Source organism: Pleurodeles waltl, chromosome 1_1 (assembly GCF_031143425.1).
Source record: "Pleurodeles waltl isolate 20211129_DDA chromosome 1_1, aPleWal1.hap1.20221129, whole genome shotgun sequence".
Taxonomy (NCBI): domain Eukaryota; kingdom Metazoa; phylum Chordata; class Amphibia; order Caudata; family Salamandridae; genus Pleurodeles; species Pleurodeles waltl.
Window position 1 is genome coordinate 22,179,786 of NC_090436.1, and position 23,441 is coordinate 22,203,226.

A 23,441-nucleotide genomic window follows, 5' to 3' on the forward strand; every position below is an offset into this window, starting at 1 on the left:
CTTTGCATGGCCTCATTGATATGGACTAAAGCAAGGCAGTGCAAATCGCTGCGTTGCCTTACTCTCCGTTTGGGAGGCGTTTCATGAGCCTTGCAGTGGATCTTCCCACGCAGCACCCGTGGATTTTGAAGCATCCCCAGGTTTACAAAACCATATCAACGTGGGGAGGAGAAACAAGGAAATATATTTTTGTTTCTTTTTGTTTTTCCTCTTTCTGTGTGTGCTGCATTCTGCAGCACTCATAGAAAGAGGAAAAAGCCTCCCACGATTGCTTTTGTGCAGGAAGGCATCCATTCCTGTACGAAAACAATCATCCATGCAGCGTGGGCACCCTTGCACCATGGTGTAAGGGTGCCTGCGTTGGCGCAATGCTGCCAAAACGGCACCAGCTCAGTCGATATGGACAGGAATGCAGCGTATCTCATAGATATGGCTCATTCCTGCCCTTTTGACTTTGACGCAGGGCAGTGCAGTAAGGCGATTTGCTGCACTGTCCTGCAGTAAAGCCCATAAATATGCCCCTTAGTGACTATCCTAACAAGATGGCACGGATCTAGACCCCCGGTCAACCAGGCTGGGGGGCAATGACTACTGATCAAAAAAGTGTCACCACTAACATAAGACATTGAAAATTATATAATCAACAAAACAGCAGGATGAAAATCAGATACAATTGTGTAGTTGAGCTCTTATCACATTAAAGTGTGAATTACATGAGTTTCATGTTCCTTGAAAGGTTGTTCTAGAGTGTGAAGGCAAAGATGGAGCAGGCATGCTTTCTTCACAGCAGTGCCAGGTCGGTGCTCTGAGTCCTGCAGGAATTCAGGTTTCATATCCTAGTATTTTCAGGCCACTGCTCAGTCTTTTGTTGCCTAATTGGGTTCTCACTGCAGTCTATGTATGGGCATTATCTAGATATGTGCTCCATGACCAGGCAGTACTTATGCCATGAAACACAAATGTTTAATAGTAAGGGAGATTGGCGGATCCCTGCGGTACCCCACAAGATGTCCTTATGCTGGAGGATTCAACTGGCCCCATTATGATCCATTGGACATATTTTGATGTGAAATAAGGATCTCTGGAAGGGATGCTGACCCATGGGACCCTCCAAGTAATTCTGCTTTCACACAAGAACACAAACTGCAAAGGTATTAAACTTCAAAATAGATGACCAAATTCCTGAGAAGTGGTCAGGTTTTCATGGTGACATGCCATCATATCTGGTGTCTTCCAATATGGTAAATGAAGAGGGATCAAAGTATGGTAAGGCAGAGATACAGATATGGAACATGGTGTAGTGGGATACAGGAGGTAGGCATGCAATTGCTTTAGTTATTGGTGGAACAATAATAGTTACTCACCATAGCAAGCTGTGCAGGGCAAGAATACACTGTTAAAGGCCCTGAATTTAAATTATGGCCCTAAACCCAGATGCGGGCCTATAACAAGGGTGAGGGCCTTTAACAACTATTAAAGTTGAAAGCAGAACAGCTGTAATGCTACTAGGTCATTCCACGCACTAGGTTAGAATGATCCAAATTAAAAGGCGAGAAACGGAAAGACAAGCATTGCAATGTTGGGGCAGACAATAATAATTAATTATTGGCTCTATTACCTCAATTACCTTCTGTGGATCTCTGAACATTCGAATGTAATCATCATCCTCGCCGAGCTTTTTGTAAACTTCTCTTGGCATGCATCCCTAGTGCTGCTTCAGTGTGCCTAGCCCAGGGCCAACAGACAGGTATACCAGGTATCATATGCCTCACAGGCCCAGAGAAGCACGTTTGAGATGTTCTGTTCTAGACACAACGTCATCTTCAGAGGGTCAAGAGGAAGTGTTGACAAGATCCGCCATTATGTTGTATCAGCAGTGTCTCAACCTGTGAGGGGGACAGGCTTCTCCTTAGAAGGACAGGCATATGAAGGAGGAACCCAGACATTATGTTTTACTCTATAACAGTCCCCAGGTGGGGTGTGACAGGGTTATATGGTCACATATTTTAGGTGACTGGGAACTGATACACAAAAAGGATGTTTTAGCCTTATTTAAGAGCAGTATATGTATGCTAGATATGTGGTAATGAGACTACCTCACATCAATCCCATTCAATGATGTTATAGTGATGGGTATTATTGCCTTTGTTATGGAGTATCACCTCATTACAAGGGGAAATTATCCTGCAACAAAAAAGCCAGAGGTACCTCCTAATAAAGAACTTTGGGACAAACCTATGGAACATTATTTCCTTTTTGTGCACATTCCTACTGCAGTAATGTAAATACCAGAGCCTGACATTACCACCAATTTAGCCGCACCCATGTCCCGAAAGACTTTCTATAATGGCCGTTCTCAAAAATCGTATTTCAGCTATGGTGACCCCTCTGGGGGATGAGCTGTCCTTAGGGCGCTAACTCTAGCACTTGTGTTTGCTTCTAGGTAAAAACGGCTGCACCGATCTCCTACTGAATGGATGGGATTTCAACGGCAGAGAACTTGACCATGTCTTGGCCACCGACGTTGAGCATTGCCGACTCCTGTGCATGTCTCACCCCAATTGTTTAATGTTTACATACTTCCCCAAGGAGTTGAACAAAGATAATAAAAAGTAAGGAGGCACTATTCAGTCAACCTCTACAGCGGCTCCTTTTGAGTGTCACCCCCTACGTTTAGCGCCAGAAAATTCTGCAGTGTCAAAAAAGACATCAGATGAGTTGAGATCATTCCTGAACCCTCACTGATGTTCACCCCTCTGATGGTCCCAGCCATCTGGATCTGGTGGCTAGCATTAACGCGAGTGCCTAGGTAGCTGAACTAGCAATCATTTGCATTTTGAGGTGATTCTGACATTGTAACCCCTACAAATTTCCTAAATTTAAGACCAAATCAGAAGATGAATACCGAGGCAATTGTAATGTGGATCCAGTTTTCATGTTCTGTAGGTGAGAGAAGTAACACTATTCTTTGAAAAAACAACACGCTTTATTAACTTCAAACGCCCAGTGCGGCACACACACTGGATCCATCCTCTTTGGTCTAAGAATGCCTGTTGTAATTGGGCTATTACATGCTACTATGTATTGGATATATGCAGACACACTGCTTGCACTGATCTATTTATTACCATTGTTGAGGGGCCGAAAGGGCAATCATGAGAGATGAAGCCTGGGGTAGGTCCTGACACCCTTCAGCTCTTCCAGCAACAGTAGTAAATAGCATAATTCACTCAATGGATATACATGTTGTGTACAAGTTAGAAAAAGCTGTTGAACCAAAGCCACAGCACCGCAGGTTAAGTCTGCACAGTGGTGTATAGGCCCAAATTTAAGAAGGGCCTAGTGCCAACTATCGCCACATTAGCGTAATTTTTTTTACACTAATGTGGCAATAGTGTGGAAAAAACACAGTGCCATATTTACAAAGTGGTGTAATGCACGCTTTGCCCCACTTTGTAAACTTTTGCGCCACATTATGGCTGCACCAGGCAAAATGTATGCAAGGGGGGGGGGGTTCCCCCGTTAGAGGGCCCGCAAAAATGTCACAGTGGAATCTATGAGATTCCACTGCGGCATTATTAGCGGCATTTTTAATGCCTGCACAGAGCAGGCATCAAAAGGAGGCACATCATTATCTTTAATGGGCCTCTATGTACTTTGCAGGATTAGCGCCAATATTTTTGACGCTAATCATCCAAAGTACAACAATAGTGTCAAAAACGATGACGCTATTGTCCCTAATCTGCGCCATGGTGCACCGTATGTTAAGTACGGTGCATGCGTGGTGGGGGGCGCAATGGGCTGCAAGAAAAGTCATGTCATGAAGCGCCACTTTTCTTAAATCTGGGCCATAGTCTCATGAAACAATAATCTCATTAGCCATGGGCAAGCGGAAGCTGCGTGCCTCAGCTGTGTGGTTTGGAGTTGTTTGCTTCCAATGTTTGCTTCCAGTGTGACAGAGTCTGCCTACTAAGGCTCTACAAACCAGGGCTAAGTACAAGTGGTAACGATGGTGAGAAGTCACTGGCTACACAGGTACGTAGTGTGAGGGCGCTCAAGTTCAGAATCCAACAATCACAAGCAGTGCAATACCTGATAGCCCAACCCAGTGCTTTACTTTTAAAAAGAAAGTGTAAAAGAAAACGACTTTAACACACAAAAAAGCTAAACAGCATACTAACTGTGAGGTGTTTCTTAAATTTAAGGAGATACAACTTAAATTTAAGTTACAAACAACTTTTACATTTACTACAGTCCCAAAGCTATCAAAACAGGTTTAAATGTACCCTAAATGAGAGCTGGAATAAGTCAAGAACCACACATGACCTATCATTGGTACTGCCTCATTCTCCTATAGAAAACAAAAGAGGTAGAAATAAAACAACACTCCCCAGAAACAAATGTTAAATTAATTATTTCAATTATATAAACTTGTTTGTTTTTTTCTGCAATAATTTTATATACTGATTATATTATTTTAAGATTTCAAAATAGACTTTATAAAATTAAAGTACACTATTACACATGTATTAAAAATAAATTAGAAATAACTCAAATTAAGTAAATACAGTTGAGCAACATGTACTACTTATTGTATAAAAATAAAAATGTTAGGATGGGAATTTATTTTTAAATATTACTTGAAAATACGATCTATAAACTAGATTAATATATTGAAATTATTTAATAACATTTTTATTTTCTGAGTTATTGTGCTGTAAGATTTTATTAGTTATTTTTTTAAAATACTTAACATTATTTGATTTTATATAAATAAAGTATTGTTTTTTTATTAATAAACTTTAATAATTTTCCCTATAGTAACTCCTAGAAAGATCTCTGCCACATTGGAAGAGATCCCCACCTGTGTGTGCAACTAGTAACTTTACACTTTTATCTCCTGTTGTAGGGGCTCCAACCCCTGATTGGAGCCGATGGAGACAGATGAAACGGCTGATTTGAGGGTTTGGGGTGTAAATCAACACATAAATAAAAATCTACACTTGGAACTGGTTAACAGCAAAATAGTGTAGAGTTATATCTTGGTATAATAGTAAAAATAAACATGAGTAAATATAGATGAGCATATTTACCTTTGTGACTAGGTTCCACATGGGACATAAAATGGTAGTGCAAGTTACAGACCAGCGTAGAAGGTAAATATAACATTGCTTTTTTTAAGGACTGCTTTGTCTGGCAAGCCTAAAAACACAAAATAACGCCTTCTCACTGCAGAAACCTACCCTCTCATTCTTGACTTGGGGAAAAAAATCAACAAGTGTTTAAAGTCCTCCTCTAAAATTTTAAAGGTTAAGGTTGACCTAGAGATATTACTTGCTCTATTCTGGGCACTATGTCAAGAAAATCCTCATTAGAAAACCTTCTGGCATAAATATAATTTATCAAAATATCACCCATTTTAATTCACCAAATGGAGAAAAAAAATTATAAACAATATTTAGGACAAGATCAAATATTCTGACCTATAACCCTGGGGAACCCTTCTCATGCCTACCAGTAACCAGAGCTACCTACCACTCCACAACCTGCACAGGTTCTTTCTCATCAGCACGTATGTAAAACAGAATATACATTTCAAAGAGACAGAACAGATATGCTCCACGGAGTTGGTGTGGAACCATGCGGACGCAATACCTGAAACACCTACATTACGGAGTCCCTGTTGAATTCAGATCTTACATTGAATAAAGACATCTTTGAGTCACAATGGGCACTTATTGGTCCCGTGAACTCTTTTTTCTTCCAAAGCATCCAAAGTGAACCAAAACTGCGAGAGTTGTAAATAAGGAATTACATGAGGTCCACCGTGGTAGCTTCATAAATAAAATTCTAGATGTACGACAGGATGGTATATGTAGTGTGACTGATCGAAAACTAGACTACACTTCTTTCTTTCCCAAACATCTGTAACTGGTCTACCAACCTGACATTGTAACCCAATGATGCCCTTTATGGGTCAAAATAAATGTCCTTCTCTTGTGCCTTTTCTTGTTCAAAATGTTCTCCCAGGTATTAGGATGAACTGAGTTATAAGCATAGTGCCCTAATATGCTTTAGTGTAGAAGTGCTATATAAAATAGTCCAAAAAATAAAATCCTGCCAAAGACAATAAGTAATGAGTCTTAATAAATAAAGGAAGTTGGGAAGGTACAACTCTTTCCAGTATTTGAAAACTCAGATGATTCTGAAGGATTGAGTGTTTACTTTTTACTTTTTTTTGGTCTAGAAAGCAGTGGTGAAAAGGATGGTTAAATAATAAGGAAAGGATAAACGTTCTTACATGTCATTTATTTTAAATGATACATATTAGGCTACCAGCTTCTTATCCCTCTCTCTAGACCAACTTTACTTTAACCCGTTAATTTTCTAGATCGGAAAATAACACGCTGAGGTCCTCTGCATCTGTTCTTCCATAAATGGGCAATCCAGTGAAGAGTGCTCTTTACCCAATCCTGCATCTCTAACCATCACCAACAATAGATATTCTAGAATGTCTTTCTGTGTGATGATGTCTTGTTAGGGTATAAGTCCTATTATGACAGCTTTCACTGGATGACCCCCCCTTAAATGTTCATGGCACCCACAGTTGACCAGTCCTGTAATGTGGAATCTCTTTCATGCCAGGTTTTCCTGTTATCTGAAGACAATTGATACAAGCATGCCTACATTTTTCCAGGAGAACAGGACTGTCACCGGATTGTCATTCGTGTCTCCCGGGATTCAGAAACGTGAGTAATGGGAAAAATCAAGAGGTGCTGAGTAGTTGTAAACTATGTCTAAGACATTACTTGTCCCCACCACTTAAGCACAAACACAAAGGGGGTCATTAAGAGTTTGGCGGGTGGAAAAGGCAAACTCCCGCGGTCAGGTTGCTGCGAGTACGGTTGCCTTCCTGCAGGCCCTATTAGCAGTTTCCTGCCAGGTCAGCAGGTGGAAATGGTGTTTCCGCCAACTAGTCCAGTGGGGAACAGCCCACAACATTGACGACAGCTCATAATTGAGCTGGTGGAAATGTTGCGGTGCGTAGGGTGCAACAGCACCTGTGGCGCTTTTCACTGTCTGCAATGGAGTCAGTGAAAAGCACAACAGGGCTGTCTGTGGGGGCCCATGCCAAGTAAATGGGCAGTGCAGGGGCCCCCATGGGGCCCACTGCACCTCATCTCCGCCAGCTTTTACATAGCGGTGCAACCACCATGTAAAAGCTGATGGGGGGGGGGTCGTAATCCAGAGGTCGGCGCTGCATGCATTAGGACCGCCAACCCTCTGCTGTGGAGGAGAATTGGCGGAGCTGGCGGTCTGACTGTGGCGCATCCGCCACAATCTTAATGTGGCAGTCAGACCGCCGCTAAAGCAGTGGGACCACTGCTCTGGCAGGGGTCAGACCGCCACCGCCACCCTGCCGTCTAAAGACAGCCAGGCTCATAATGATCACCACAGTGATATCGAGAAATACACACATGTATAACAAAGATGGTTAGTCCAAAGGAAAAGCAATTTGTGGATTGCTACTAACTGTTTCATGGAAGAAAAAAAACATGTATATATATATTTTTTTAAAGTGTATGTGCATCATGGATTGATCATTTAGAATGTCATGGAAATTGAGCAAGGTGTGGACATATTATAAGGGATTTCCAAAAGTTCAATTTCCCATTTGCAAATTTAGGAAGGGATTTTGCTGGTCACTTAAGAAAAAGTGGTGGTAGAGGTTGGTTCAGAGGAGTGCCTTTGGTAGATTTGCTTTTGTGTCATCTCACTAAAGATGCCAAGACGTGAGAGGGCATAAGTAACATCACACACCTTTTGTGTACATAAATGAATGAAAAAGTGATAGAATGTATGCAGCCACCAAGGGCATCATCAAGCCGGGACAAGAGGAAAAAAAGCAGCTGACCCCAGAACTGACAAAATGAAACATACCATGATTGGAGATTTGGCGTAAGGCATTGGTTCCCAAACTTTTTCAACCCGCGGCTCCCTTGACCAATTGCCCGTTGGCCGCAGCTCCCCATTACATTACATTTATTTGGCAGGCGGGGGGGGCTACAGTGTGCACTGTAATTCTCATTCATCAGCCTTCTAGCAGAGACGTTGTATAATGATGGCTAATGCAGCATCAGTTCACAGTGAAGGAAAAGAGAATACATTAAAATACCAAATGCAATCCTGGCAGCTTGTTGTTTCTGTACACCATCAGACACTGAAAGAGGATATGTGTAAATTCCTACTGCATACATTCTGGAATCAAAATTCTATCAATTTGTTGCGGGGTAAGCCTGAGAATCCATGATAATTTGAACGCTCGACTGACAGTTACTAACACAGGAATGTAGAAAAACATGTTAACACAAGCATGTTTCACTACTTTAAAAGAGAGTAAAATATCAGCAGTATTCCAGCAAAGCTGAGTGAATGCAACAATGAAAACAAAACTGAGTCACCTTGAGTGTGTTAGGGCAGGGGTACCATTCTTCTGAAAAACTGCACTTTTTGTCTGGATGAGGTGGCTTACAAAAGTGGAAACACTGATAAGTAGAACTAAAGCTGTCCTTCAGCAATAAAAATGATGCAGCTAGATCTGCTGTTCCGAAGTCTGGAAATCTGTGCTCATACTGGCGTCTGGTGGCTATTACAGGAACTGCAGTTCATTGAAACGATCTGCTGCTGAACACTCAATCAATCAATCAATCAGTCTCAAGGTGCTGGGGGGGGAGGACGCTACTGCTCGAAGACCCAGGTCTTGAGGTGCTTCTTGAAGGTCAGGAGGTCCTGGGTCAGACATAGGTTGACGGGGAGGGAGTTCCAGGTTTCGGCGGTAAGGTGGGAGAAGGATCTACCGCCGGATGTGGTGCGGTGAATGCGGGAGACGGTTGCAAGTGTGAGGTTGGCGGAGCGGAGCTGGCGTGTAGGGATGCAGAAGTTGAGACGCTCGCTGAGATAGGCCGGTCCGGCGTCATGGAGAGCTTTGTGAGCCTGGATCAGGAGCTTGAAGACGTTTCTTTTGTTGACGGGGAGCCAGTGGAGATCTCTGAGGTGGGCTGAGATGTATTCATGGCAAGTGAGGTTGAGGATGAGTCGTGCTGAGACGTTCTGGATGCGCTGGAGTGTCTTCTGGATCTTGGCCATTGTTCCCGCGTATAGGGCATTACCGTAGTCCAGTCTACCGCTGACGAGGGTGTGTGTGACTGTTCTTCTGGTTTCCACGGGGATCCATCTGAAGGTCTTGCGGAGCATGCGAAGGGTGTTGTAGCATGAGGATGAGATGGCGTTGACTTGCTGGGTCATGGAGAGAGAAGAGTCCAGTATGAAGCCGAGGTTGCGTGCGTGGGTGGTTGGCTTTGAAGCCGACCCCAAGCCACCAGGAGTCGTCCCATTCTGATCTGTTGGGGTCGAAGATGATGATCTCAGTTTTCTCAGAGTTTAGCTTGAGGCGGCTTTCTTTCATCTAGTTGGCGATGGCGTGGATTCCGGTGTGGAGGTTGTTCTTAGCGGTTGCGGGGTCCTTCGTGAGATAGAGGATGAGCTGAGTGTCGTCTGTGTAGGAGACGATGTTGAGGCAATGGGATCGGACGATGTTGGTGAGCGGAGCCATGTAGACATTAAAGAGGGTGGGGCTGAGTGAGGATCCCTGGGGAACTCCACAGATGGTCTTGGTGGTCTTGGACAGGAACGGGGGAAGGCGGACTCTCTAGCTTCTTCCAGAGAGGAAGGAGGTGAGCCAGTCCAGGGCTCTGTGACGAATTCCGGCATTGGAGAGGCGTGTGCGAAGGGTGTGGTGGCAGACGGTGTCGAAGGCTGCAGAAAGGTCAAGGAGGATGAGGGCGACAGTTTCTCCTTTGTCGAGTCTGCTCCTGGTGTCGTCAGTGCAGGCGATAAGGGCGGTCTTGGTGCTGTGGTTCTTGCAGAATCCTGACTGGGAGACGTTAAGTAGGCTGTTGTCCTCCAGGAAGCGGGATAGCTGGTTGTTGACTATCTTCTCGATGGCCTTTGCAGGGAATGGGAGAAGGGAGATGGGTTGGTAGTTTTTGAGGTCTTCTAGGTCGGCTTTGGGCTTTTTGAGCAGGGCGTTGATTTCTGCGTGTTTCCAGCTCTCTGGGAAGACGGCCATCTCGAAGGAGATGTTGATGATGGTCCAGAGCTGGGGAGCGATGATTTGGCTGGCTTTATTGAAGGTGTGTTGAGGGCAGGGGTCAGCGGGAGAGCCGGACTGGATGATACTCATGGTCTTGGTGGTTTCCTCATCGTTGGTGGGGGTCCAGGCGTGCTGGACATTGGTGTGGCAGGGTGCGTTGGGGTCGACCTTGGCAATGGTGGTGGTGGGGGGTGGCGGTTAGAAGCTTCCGTGGATGTCGGTGATCTTGCTGTGAAAGAAGGTGGAGAGGGAGTCGCAGAGGTCTTGTGAGTGGGGTGGGTCGGCGGAGCAGGACTTGGGGTTGGTGAGTTTGTTGATGATGCTGAAGAGCTCCTTGCTACTGTGTGCGTTGTTGTCAATTCGCTCTTTGTAGAAATAAATTTTTGTGGCTCAGATGAGCTGGTGATGTTTGCGCATGGCTGATTTGAGGGCGGTGTGGTTTTTTTCTGATTGTTCTTGGTGCCAGATCTTCTCGGCTTTTCGGCATTCGCGTTTGGATGCCTGAAGGTCTGATATGAACCAGTGAGCTTTCTTGTTGGCGCGGTTGTTAGTGGTTTTCTTAAGTGGGGCAAGGGTGTTGGCACAGTCATCAAGCCATTATTTAAGGTTGAGGGCCGCGGTGTTGGGGTCGTTGGTTTTGGGTGGTAGGGCGTGAGCGAGGTTGGAGATCAATTGGTCCTTGGAAATCTTGTTCCACTTGCGGTGAGGGATCCAATGCTGATGGTGGTAGCTGGTGGGCTTCTGGAAGGAAAAATGAACACAACAATGGTCGTTCCAATGGAGTTCGGTGGTGTGAGTGAAGTTGACGTGGCTGCTGGAGGAGAAGATGGCGTCAAGTGTGTGACCCGCTGAGTGGGTGGGCGAGGTGACGAGTTGCTTGAGGCCGAGGTTGTCCAGGTTGTCCAGTAGGGCTGAGGAGTTGCTGTCGCCGGTGTTCTCCAGGTGGAAGTTCAGGTCGCCGAGGAGCATGTAGTCTGTGGAGGCGAGGGCGTAGGTGCTGATAGTGTCGGCGATGGCGTCGCAGAATTACAGGCGGGGGCCCGTGGGTCTGTAGATGAGGGTTCCTCTAGGGTGGTGTGGGCATTAACATATATCTGGAAGTGCAGGTATCTAGAGCGTCGTGGGTATCGGTTGCAATCCTGATGGAGCTTCTGTGGACAATGGCGATTCCTCCTCCTGATTTGTTGTTACGGTCTCTTCGGGTGATCTTGTAGCCCTCAGGGATAGCTATGGCGATGTCCGGTTCTGATGAGGGGTTCATCCAGGTATGCGTGCAGCATTGATAGTTTTGAAGTGACCGTGGTGCCCCTGGCTGAGGTTGGTGGCGCACTGGGGTGCCAGGGCACACAGTTTGGGAACCACTGGCGTAGTTAAGGAGTAGCTTAAATAATTACAGTGTCACACTGAATGGGAAATAAGGGTCTTGGGGCCTGATTTAGATATCAGTGGAGGGGTTACTCCATCACAACAGTGACGGATATCCCTGTCTGCCGAAATCTAAAACCCATTACAGCCTGTGGGATTTCTAATTTGGCAGATGGGATATCTGTCATCGGTGTGATGGAGTAACCCGTCCTCCAAGTTCTAAATCAGGACCTCAGTGAAAGGCATAAAAGCATCACCCCATGGAGGAAGAGAACCACCTGCAGCTGTGTCAAGTGGAATGACACCTCTGGATTGTAGGATCTTTATTGACAGTCATAAACGCAGAGTATTTCCCCGGCCAGCTTGACCCAGAAACAAAATAAACTCTAGGTCTGCAATGGTTTTTTTCGGTTTCTCTCGCTATCCACAAGCACATATCCAAATTACATATGGCAAGATAGCAGCATGAAGGGTAAAAGGAGCACATGCTGTAAGAAAACGGAAACTGGAATCCCTATTTAAGAGAAAGAAGCATGAAGGGAAAGGCCCTGTTAAGTCAAAAGTGCATAAAACATAAAACAGGCACTCCCCATTATGGAGCCAGCAGGTTCCATCTTCCAACATGCACTGTATGGGCAGTTGTCTTCGAGGCTATGTTTTGTTTTGTGGCTCAGGTCTGCAATCTCAGAAGACTTCAGGAGTTATTCAACCTACTTTTTCGAGGTTTTGTCTGCAGAATTTAATTATCTTACACTTCGTTTGAATTATATATATTTGAAGGATTTTGGCACATTTTTTCCTTTTACATGACCCCTTCATGTTTTGTAGACTGCTACTCTTGTGTATAGAAAAAGGTTGCCTGTTATTCCCACTGATAGCTTGACATCTTTGCTTTCGGTGAAAGAGGTCCGAGTTTTGTCACAAAATGACAAAAAACAGCCCTGGAGGATAATGAGGGGATTCGCCATACGGTGGAATTTGAAGATTTTAGGATGGTGAAAAAGAGGAACCTCAAAGGCTGGCCAGAGAATGAGCCTTTTCTACTGAGTCTGTGCAAACTCAAAGTAAAGTGTCCCGAAGAGGGAGGTAGAGGGAGAAGAAACGTTCTCACTATCATCATCACTGAGGTCATTCCTGACATTTCTGACGCCATGCATATCAATGTCAAAATATGGTTTGGCACCAATGTCTTCACCGTCGAAGGCTATCTCTGCAGCAGGCGTGACGTTGAAGAAAGAAGTTCATCCATTCAGAAGTCCTCCAAGTCAACTGATGACAAAGTACTCAGTCTAGACCATCAACGTCGTAACAGTCATCATTGAAGCGCTAGAGATCAAGGCATTCATCATTATGGGATCTGAAAAGATAGATCTTGCTACATTTGACAGGATTTTCCCATTTTGCATCTTTCTTTCTTATCTCTCACCACTCTCTCCATTGCTGTCTGGACCACCCAAGATGGAAATTCCCACAGAGGATGCACATCAGACCCCATTTCTACTCCTGGATCTCCCAGTAAAGCCTTTAATGGTTGGTATAGGCACTTCGATGTAGCCCATCAGGCCTTGGCACATCCAACTTCTGCTTCTTGGATTCCAGATCATTTCAGTCCTCCTCCAGCTGATTTTACTAAAAGGCATAAAGAGGAAAAGCACACTCTCTAATTCTTTTTCTAGCCGCTACTCATTGGGCTCAGATTTGTCCTATGCCACTTATACACTAACTTCACCAGTCTGTTCACCGTCAAGGTCTACTCCTGTTCACGAGATTGCAAGTTTCCATGATGTGCTCCTTGAGGGGGCTAGAAAGTTGAGCATTCAAGTGCAAGTCCATCAGACTTCTGTCTCTATTATTATGAAGATGCTGCAGTCTTGTTCTGGTCCAATACCTCTAATTCCTTTGGCCTACTTCCATTAGTACCTGGATTTGAAGAACTTGCATAAGAAACATCCTCATCACAGCCACAATGGCTACTGAGATTCTTTATAAAATTTAGACTATCTGACCAAGAAACATGTTTGGGTGTGTTCTGCTTGACAGGGAGAGCAACCAGGTAGATGCAGTGTACTGACAAAGCCTTTAAATCAGCTAGTTTCACAGATCTTTTGTAGTGTTAAGATAGCGCCCTGCAGGAATGCTTGAGAGCCTTTGCAGAAGAGCTCTCTGGAGATCAGAGGCAATAATGTATGGAGATAGTGCAAGAAGGACTGCTAGATTCCCATCAAGTTATCAGCGCCTCCATAGACTCTGTAGATTTGTCCATCACTGAGTTCTGTCACAGCATCTCAGATGCGGATGATCGAGCATCATTGAAATGTGATGCACAACTTACAGTCATAACCCTGACATTTACAGCACTACCAGGTGGATGAAGAGGTGCCCTGAATGAAGGCTGCAGGTCTAAAGAAGGAAAAGAAGGACCAAATTATAGAAAAGTGGCGCTCCATTGTATACAGCGCCAGTTTTCTTGCGCTCATCAGCGCCCCCCTATTGCATACTATTGCCACTGAAGCATACGGCGCACCATGCTGCAGGTTATGGACAATAGCATCATATTTTGTTATGCTTTTGTAGTACATTGCAAGATTAGCGCCAAAAATGTTGGCGCTAATCCTGCAAGGTACATAGGGGCCCATTAGGAATAATGGTGTGCCCCCTTATAATCTCATAGATTCCACTGTGCCATGTTTGCGGTCCCCCTAATAGGGGAACATCCTCCCCTTGCAGACATTAGGCCTGGTGCAGGCATAATATGGCTGAAGGGGGTTACAAAGTGGCGCAATGCATGCGTTGCGCCACTTCGTAAATCTTGTGCGGAGATTTTGGCTCGTTCAGCCACATTAGCGTCATAAAAAATGATGCTAATGTGGCTCAAGGAGGCATTTGGCCTTCTTAAATCTGTGCCAAAGTTCCTTAAATAGCAGAACAGATGCCAGAAATACATTTACCTTTTGAGGCAGAGGGTTCAGTACCCTCCATTGGTTGTTAGCCGTCAGCCACAATTTCAGCAACAGCCCTCCTAAAGCAGAAGACCAGCAGAGGTACAGGATAACAGCAACACCAGCAAGCTTTCTCCTGTGGGAAGTCTCTGTCTTATTCGACACAATTACTTTACCACCTCCTCTGCTTTGTGCGCTATTCTGGTGGAAAACAATGCCTCCAGTCATCTCCGAGAGTGGCCAAAATTAACAATCAACAGATAGATAATAAGAAAATGGTTACTGTCTCCAATTAAAATCTCCTCCCTCGCCAATGTCTCCCAAGCCTGCACCACAACATCTGATGTATTTACTATGGATGTAAGTATCATTGCTTCCTCATAAATGTGCAATAGAGCCCATTCCTCCCTCTCAAAGAGCATACAGTATCTATTCAAGATACTATTTGGTACCCAAAAAAGGCATCAAGCTACACCTCAGACCATTCTTAGAACTCAGGTGAGGCAAAACATAGATCAAAAAGCTAAATTCCAGAATGTTGGCTCTGCACTAGATTTTTTGCCAGCTCATGAAAAGTGACTGGATGTGAGCTGTGGACCTACAAGATGCTTAGTTTCGTGTTTGGCTAGCATGGAAGCACAGGATTGCAACACCCATTACCAGTACACACTTCTTCCCTTCACTCTAAAATCCGCATCTTGGACCTATTTTAAGTATGTCAATAGTCACAGCTCATATCCACAAACAGAAAATCGATATCTACCCCTATATGTACCCATATCGCAATGATTGTTAAAAGCCCCTACACTGCAGAAAGGACACTTCAAGATTTCATTACCACTATTGTGATACTGAGTCATCTGGGCCTTCAGGTCATCACCAATAGACCACGTCGAATCCTGGCCAAGTAGTCAGCTATCTGAGACTGACTTTAAACATAGAGCACGGAGAACCATATTCTAAAAAGGAAAGAGTGGCTTCCATAATTTAAAAATTCCTTCATCTTCATAAAATGTGTTTGCCTACTGATCATCAAATTTCAGCCCTCCTAGGAAAAATTGCCTCTTGCATCTTCTACAGGCCAATTGTGAGACTTCACATGAGGCCTTTGTAACAATGCTTCAGATCAACAATTTCAGGGAAGAATGATTGGGAGAACAAAATGAATTTATCTCTTTCTGCACAACAATTTCTTCAGTAGTGGTGCAAGATCTTCAATCCTTCCTCACAAAGCATTGGCATAGATGCACCTCTGGTGGGTTGGGGAGCCCATCTTCATACCATGACAGTGAAGGAGTTGTGATCAGACAATGAACGTCTTATTTACATGAATCTCCTGGAGCTGAAAGTGGTTCTCAAAGCTTTTATTGTGTTCCATAACAATGAACAGATTCTTGGTGTAGAAAGGCAACAAAACCACTGCCTCATCAAGGAGGATCTAGTCTCAGAACTCTATAACTAGAAGCCAGAGCAATGCGAACAGACTCATGGAAAGGCCTACTGCACAGATCATTAGTAGTTCTTGGATTCTCAGTCCAATGTCAAATCAAATCAAATGACTCTTTATTCAACTTTAGTATAAAATCATACAAGCAATAATACATAATAAAAATCAAACAGTTAAAACATAAACAGCAATAAATATAAAAATGAAAAGACATGTTAACAGTACGCACAAATATCACAAAAAAGTCTTCTGTATTAACCCAAAGAACCAAAAACAGAAACAAAGGCAGAACAGAATTTCAAAATCACCCTATTTCCTGACTGCTGGCCTAAGACAAACCGCTGGCGAGACATACTTATAAACCATTAGGCAAATAAACTTGGATTGCAGAAGCTGTACGAAAAAGGGAGAGTCTGCATTGACGGATGTTTAAAAACCTGAGCACCGGTGCTAAAAACATTTCCTTGGGCTGACATACAGCTTGCAGAAAATTCATATAGTATAACGAGGACTGGGCTGGGGTCGAATCAAAAGGGCATGGGTCTAAAGCTGAGTCATGAAAAGCATAACTAGGATAGGAAACCCAGAAATGCGCAATTCCCAGTCTACATCTGAATAAATGAAAGCGCTAGGCATGGGTTAGAGGAAGCAGAAGATAAGGCTCCCTCTGCTGCGTCGCAACCATTGGAAGATAGTTCACTACTTTACATTTCCCCATTTCCTTTAGGGACCTAGACTGTTCTCTCAAAATAAAAAAAGTCATCCCTGAGCTGTTTTTTTTAGATATTACACATTGACATAGCATTGGGATAACAATCCCCTCTCCCTAAAAGGGAAAGCTGTTCCTTCACACAGCTCAGCCATTTAAATTTAGAGGACATGTGCGGTGACCTGACTGTGAGGGCTATTACGAGTTTCCCGCTGGGTCGGCAGGCGGAAACAGAGTTTCCGCCCACCAGCCCAGTGGGAAACAACCCACAACATTTACGCCGGTTCATAATAGCGCCATCGGCAATGTTGCAGTGCGTCGGGTGCAGCAGCACCCATTGCCCTTTGACGGGGCTGTCCATGGGGGCCCCTGCACTGCCCATGCCAAGTGCATGGGTAGTGCAGGGGCCCCCGGCACCGCATCGCCGGCAGCTTTTACATGGCTGTGCAACCACCATGTAAAAGCCGGCGGTGAGGGGACTCGTAATCCCCAGGGCAGTGCCACTTTTTTGGCGGGCGATGGCCTGGCAGTGCCGGTGGTCCGACTTTGGCGCGTTCTCCACAGTCATACTGTGGAGGCCGGACCGACGCATTGGCAGCGGTCCGACCACCACTGCGAGTCTGTCGGTCCTAGGACCGCCAGACTCGTAATGAGTGCCCCAGAGATTTCCCACCCAATTTCTGGGCAAACCTAAAGAGTGCTGCAGTAGCTTGCTCCAGTCTAAGCCTTCTGCACTTAATCAAATGAGACCAGGAGTTATTACAGTCAAACAGAAAACATAGATAAGTAAACGTACTTACATTTGACAATGTTACTGCATCCAAAAACCGATATTTGTGCATTTTGGATGAAGGGCCAGTGACTATCATGTGTGAGTTTGCGATATTTGTTTTAAGACCCAAACCATAATTGATACACAATTGTCCAGATATAACAATGCAGGACATTTCCTAGAACCAACTTTTAGTACGCCGGCCTCCACTGCACGAAGCCATTTTTCTAAATCATTAATGTAAAGGCAGAATGAAAATAGGACAGGGACACAACCTTGCCTGACTCCACGATTAATGTTAAAAGCATCAGTAAGTTCACCGTTTATCCCAAACCTTACCCTTGCAGTTACCCTTTCCTGCATCTGGGCCAAAAAATGAACCACAGATGGATCAAAACCTATGTCAAGCATAATCAACCACAGCTTGCCTCTCTTCACCCAATCAAAAGCAGCTGAGAGATTAATGAAACCCGAATGGATACTCCCTCTATCATCAGAAGTGCACTTTGATATCAATATATGAAGATTGAGACATTGTTCAACAGTCCCCAGCCTTTGTCTGAACCCATATTGAACATCAGAAAAGCAGCCCTTGTCCGCCGTCCACAACTCTCCTGGAGGATTCTGCCCATAAGTTTGCACATGGAGTCAACGAGTGAAATTGCGCTGTAGCTACAAAGGTCTGATCTGTAGCCCATTTTGAAAATGGGTATTATGTGTGCGCTGCACCACAACTAAGGGGGACCAACTTCAGTAACAGATCCCAAGACTTTAGTTAACAGTGGTGTCCACAGTTCTTGATTGTCTAGAAAAATGTCGACTTGGACCTCGTCTGGACTAGGGGCCTTATTTCTCCTACACCGGCTCAAGGCTGAAATCATCTCTCCATAAGTTGGTAAATGTAGAATCATTTTTTCAGGTTTTCCCTAAAAGGAGAACTATCCTCTTCTTTACCACTAGAGTAAACATTTGAAAAATTATCAATCCACTGTTGAGGGGGAATATTAAAATCCCTAGAGGAATTATGTCTATCATTTAAATATAGATTGTTTACCATTTTCCAAAACAGAGGGGAGTTTCCGCTAACACTAGCTCTATTAAGTTTGTCCCAGTACCAATGTATTACAAGACATTTCCCAAGAACCAAAGATCCTAAGATTAGGGGTTTGCTCAGTTAGATCAGTTTGCTACATTCCAAAAAACAAAATGCCCAAACTTTGTCTCCGGAGTTTGAGAACCAGGATCAATGGGCATTCCCTTTTGATTGACTGGTAGGAGAAACGTCTCTATGGCTTTCCACCAGTTCCACTGATTCCATCATTCTTCATTAGGATGAAGCATTTCAACATAAAGATGATTCTCACTAGGCCTTAGTAGCCAAGACAGTGGTGGATTCCACTGCATGTTCACCCGCCATAATCTTCACAGGAAGCTGCAGTGCAAAGCGAATGCATAGTCCAGGATGCAAGGGCAAGTATATCCCCTTAACATGACATTCTTGGATTTGTTAGTATGGTTCCTGTCATTGTACATTATGGCCATTTTGAACTCTATGAACATTCTTAGGAAAAGCTTGGAGACCGCCACCCAGGAAATGTTATGCTTTCAAGTGGAGGAGATTTGTATTTTGGTGTCCTAAAAATAGCCATGATTCAGCATACTGTCGAGAGGATGTAATCACTCCAATTACTTCATCGGGTACAGTCAAAAGTACAGTGTGCCTCAATATACGTACATCTGGCTGCCATTGTAGCATCTATAGAAAAGGTCCAACACAAATATATTATTTTAAAATTCCTCTGATAAAAGTTTTGTGGAGGCTCTGGAAAAGACATTCCCTCCAAGATGGCAGTCTTTTCCTGTGTTGGAAGTCAATTTAGTCTGTTCTACAATCATGGCTCCTCCTTTTGAGCCCATACCTAAGGCTTTTGTGCACCACCCTACTTGGATTCTTGATTTTCTAGTGCCCATTGCACCTGGCCACAGAGATAAGATCAAGCCCTATCTGCAACAGAACATTATATGGCTTTTCATCGCAAAACAATTTTCTTAAAAACACACCCTTTTTTCTGCTGAAAGTTGTATCTATTTTTCACATTAACCAGGATATCTACCTGCTTGTTGTGTTTAGTAATTCCTCTTCTCCATCAGAGAAATCTTGCCGCTTTCTTGATGGTACAAGAGTCGTGGGGTTTTACTTGGATAACAATATGGTCATAAAAAGTGTGGCACAGAGACCTGAGAAGACTGTGAGCAGCATTTTCATCACTTCTAAAACAGCTTGTTACTCTTACTGAAGAAGGACAATGATTCTGAAACACGTGTCTGGCGATAGACAGCACTGGTTGCACCAACAATGGTGAAAAATAAAGACTTTAACTGAAGTAATTGTTATCATGCACTGCATTTACCATAATGTATCTGAGCAAACTCGGTGCTGGGTTGTGGGGCAGAGGGCTGTCTTCCTCCTTTGTCTGTAAGGAGGCGGGACCTGTGGCCAATATCAAGATGTGCAGGTCCATGGATAGCCTTCCTTCTTCTTCATTGTCCTGTGTTATAACGCAACATTTATATAGCGCTTGCTAACCTATGTGGGGAGCTGAAGTGCTTGTCTAAATTGGCAGCCTGCTACACCACCTAGGATGTGTCACTGGATGGATGTTGTCTTTGTTTTGATCCTATGTGGGAAGGGACTCCATTTCGTGTGTGATGACCACAAAGGTGCAGTGATTGTGGGGTGGCGCGCAGCACTCCGCAGTGTGATGGATGATGAAGTGCGAGAGAAAGGTGCGCAGTATGTGATTTTCTGTAAACTGGCTGCTTCGAGCAGCTCTCCAGGCCCCATTATGGCATTTCTTATTTTCATAGTACACTGAGCTGATTACCGCAATGGGTTGTCCATTCTGAGATATCTTGTTTAAGGCTTATGGGGCAGAGCAGGCATAGGTTGGAGGAAGACATGGATCAGAGATATCCTGGGACTGACTTTGTTAATATCCCATATCTTATCACCATTGTGAGATGTTAAGAGTGGTCATAGTATGTAGTTGGCTGAGACCAGCAGTAGTAGACTAAATTAAAATTCTCCTTTGGCCAGCAGCATGGGGCAGACCCATGAATTAATGGATTGTTTGGTGGTATTAATACCTGAGCTACAGGAGATTAGGTTTTGTTAGGTTGCAGGGGTATGACTTTAAACGTAGAAGTTGTGATCCTTGAAATGAGGTGTGGGCAATTTGCAGACATATGATAATAGGGTTCACAATGGCCTCATACTAATTAAAGTATTTCTTATCCTCTCCTACAAGAAAAAGTAGTAAACGTGTCAATGCTTTTCACCCTTTGGCTCCAACAAAATGCTTTCAAGAGCCAATTTTCATTTTCCTACAAAGAGGTCTCCTCCTCCTACTTCCATGTAGGCCTTGAATCTTTTTTTCTGATGCTCCCATTCTATTCAGAATTCACCAGACCTTGTGAAAGTACAGCTGGTGAAAACATTTCCTTCATGGTTTTATGGTACTCTGCATATTTTCTAGATTGCACCTGGAACTTGTGCTTGGTGAGATATCTCACAATACCTGACTTATTCTAGCAGAAACTTACAGCACACTAGTATGAAAAGTTTTTAAATCAATGTTATTTTCACACAAATACAACTTAAACTGCTGCCCATGAGTCACACAGATAGTTGCACGCACTCTCTGGGACTAGATTAAATGAAGAATGTGTGCTGCCACAGTTCACCATCGAAGATATGCCATCACATTTTGTAAACAGTAGTGGGCACAACTTCTGTAATTCAGTGTAGCATAATCATGTGGAATTACCTGAGGATTCAGCAAATGTATGCATAATTTTACAAGAAGAGTTATTCTACGCTTAGCACTATTTTTAGTCCCCTTGCGCCCAAAACAGACGGAAGTTTGCATTTTGTGCCAGGAAATAGTGCAAAATGCAACAGACCACAAATAGTGGCCCAGGCAGTGGCTCCCGCTTGCTACTTGTGCTCTTAGGGTAGGATTTTTCCCCAACTTATTCCCGATATTTAGCACAAAATGAACCCTCCCGTCCAAAATGGTTACAAGAATCCATTTTGCGCTGAGAAATAGCACTGCATGTGCTCTTGGAGTTGGATTTCCCCATAAGTACACCTGGCGTTTACCCTTATTTTCTTAGCACAAAATGCACCTTTGTGTCCAAAATAGACGTGAGGGTGTATTTTGTGCTGAGCAATAGTGCTAAGTGCAGAAGAAAACCAATAGCAAGCACAAGCGTTGGTTCGCACTTGCTAAATGTGCTTTCCTTGTATGGTTGTATTAATTACGTGAGCAGGAGTGATCGCAATATTATAGGTAATTCAGCATTAAAGAGTAATGCAGAATTACCAAATCTACTTCAATTACTCCGCCATAATTGAAACTACGCCCGGGGCCTATCTATGACCACTGCACATCAACCCCACATACTCTCCAGATGAGCATGGGTGACATTAATCTAGCACACTCCAGTTACTTAAAACAGAGCTCCTGACAGGTAGGACCATAATTAAAACCCGCCAGCTTGACCACAAGGTAGCCTTGGAGGTAGCCCGGTCAGCAAAGATTTTCAGTACAAAGATGCTCACCGCTGCGCCCTTTCCCACGCCCCCTCCATTTTTACCCCAGTTTATCTTCCTGTAGGAGGCTGGCCTGGCTTGTAGTGGGTACCAAGGGGTACTTACACCTTGCACCAGGCCCAGGTATCCCTTATTAGTGTATAGGGTGTCTAGCAGCTTAGGCTGATAGATAATGGTAGCTTAGCAGAGCAGCTTAGGCTGAACTGGGAGACGTGTGAAGCTCCTACAGTACCACTAGTGTCACTTGCACAATATCATAAGAAAACACAATACACAGATATACTAAAAATAAAGGTACTTTATTTTGATGACAATATGCCAAAAGTATCTCAGTGAGTACCCTCGGTATGAGGATAGCAAACATACACAAGATATATGTACACAATACCAAAAATATGCAGTAATAGCAATAGAAAGCAATGCAAGCAATGTACAGTCATAATAGATTGCAATGAAGGCACATAGGTATAGGGGCAACACAAACCATATACTCCAAAAGTGGAATGCGAACCACGAATGGACCCCAAACCTATGTGACCTCGTAAATGGTCGCTGGGACTGTAAGAAAACAGTGAGGGTTAGAAAATAGCCCACCCCAAGACCCTGAAAAGTGGGTGCAAAGTGCACCTAAGTTCCCCATAGAGCACAGAAGTCGTGATAGGGGAATTCTGCAAGGAAGACCAACACCAGCAATGCAACAACAATGGATTTCCAGACGAGAGTACCTGTGGAACCAAGTCCAAAAGTCACGATCAAGTTGGGAGTGGGCAGATGCCCAGGAAATGCCAGCTGTGGGTGCAAAGAAGCTGCCACCGGATGGTAGAAGCTGTGGATTCTGCAAGAACGACAAGGGCTAGAAAACTTCCCCTTTGGAGGATAGATGTCCCACGTCGTGAAGAAGCTTGCAGAGGTGTTTCCATGCAGAAAGACCGCAAACAAGCCTTGCTAGCTGCAAGGATCGCGGTTAGGGTTTTTGGATGCTGCTGTGGCCCAGGAGGGACCAGGATGTCGCCAATTGCGTGAGGAGACAGAGGGGACATCCAGCAAGACAAAGAGCCCACTCAGAAGCAAGCAGCACCCTCAGAAGTGCCAAAACAGGCACTACAAAGTGGAGTGAACCGGAGCTCACCCGAAGTCACAAAGGAAGGTCCGACGACACCGGAGGACAACTCAGGAGGTCGTGCACTGCAGGTTAGAGTGTCGGGTACCCAGGCTTGGTTGTGCACAAAGGAAATCCTGGAAGAGTGCACAGGAGCCGGAGCAGCTGCAAATCACGCGGTACCCAGCAATGCAGTCTAGCGTGGGGAGGCAAAGACTTACCTCCACCAAACTTGGACTGAAGAGTCACTGGACTGTGAGAGTCACTTGGACAGAGTTGCTGAGTTCAAGGGACCTCGCTCGTCGTGCTGAGAGGAGACCCAGAGGACCGGTGATGAAGTCT

General features: G+C 44.3%; 1 protein-coding gene across 1 annotated transcript in view; it reads left to right on the forward strand.

Annotated features, from left to right (window-relative positions):
- Nucleotides 1-23,441, forward strand: part of LOC138288416 (coagulation factor XI-like) — a 52,935-nt gene that overhangs the window by 5,663 nt on the left and 23,831 nt on the right. The window contains exons 3-4 of the mRNA XM_069230004.1: nucleotides 2,444-2,612; nucleotides 6,646-6,749. Of these exons, the coding sequence (XP_069086105.1) occupies nucleotides 2,444-2,612; nucleotides 6,646-6,749 (273 nt within the window). The remainder of the gene's footprint in view (nucleotides 1-2,443; nucleotides 2,613-6,645; nucleotides 6,750-23,441) is intronic.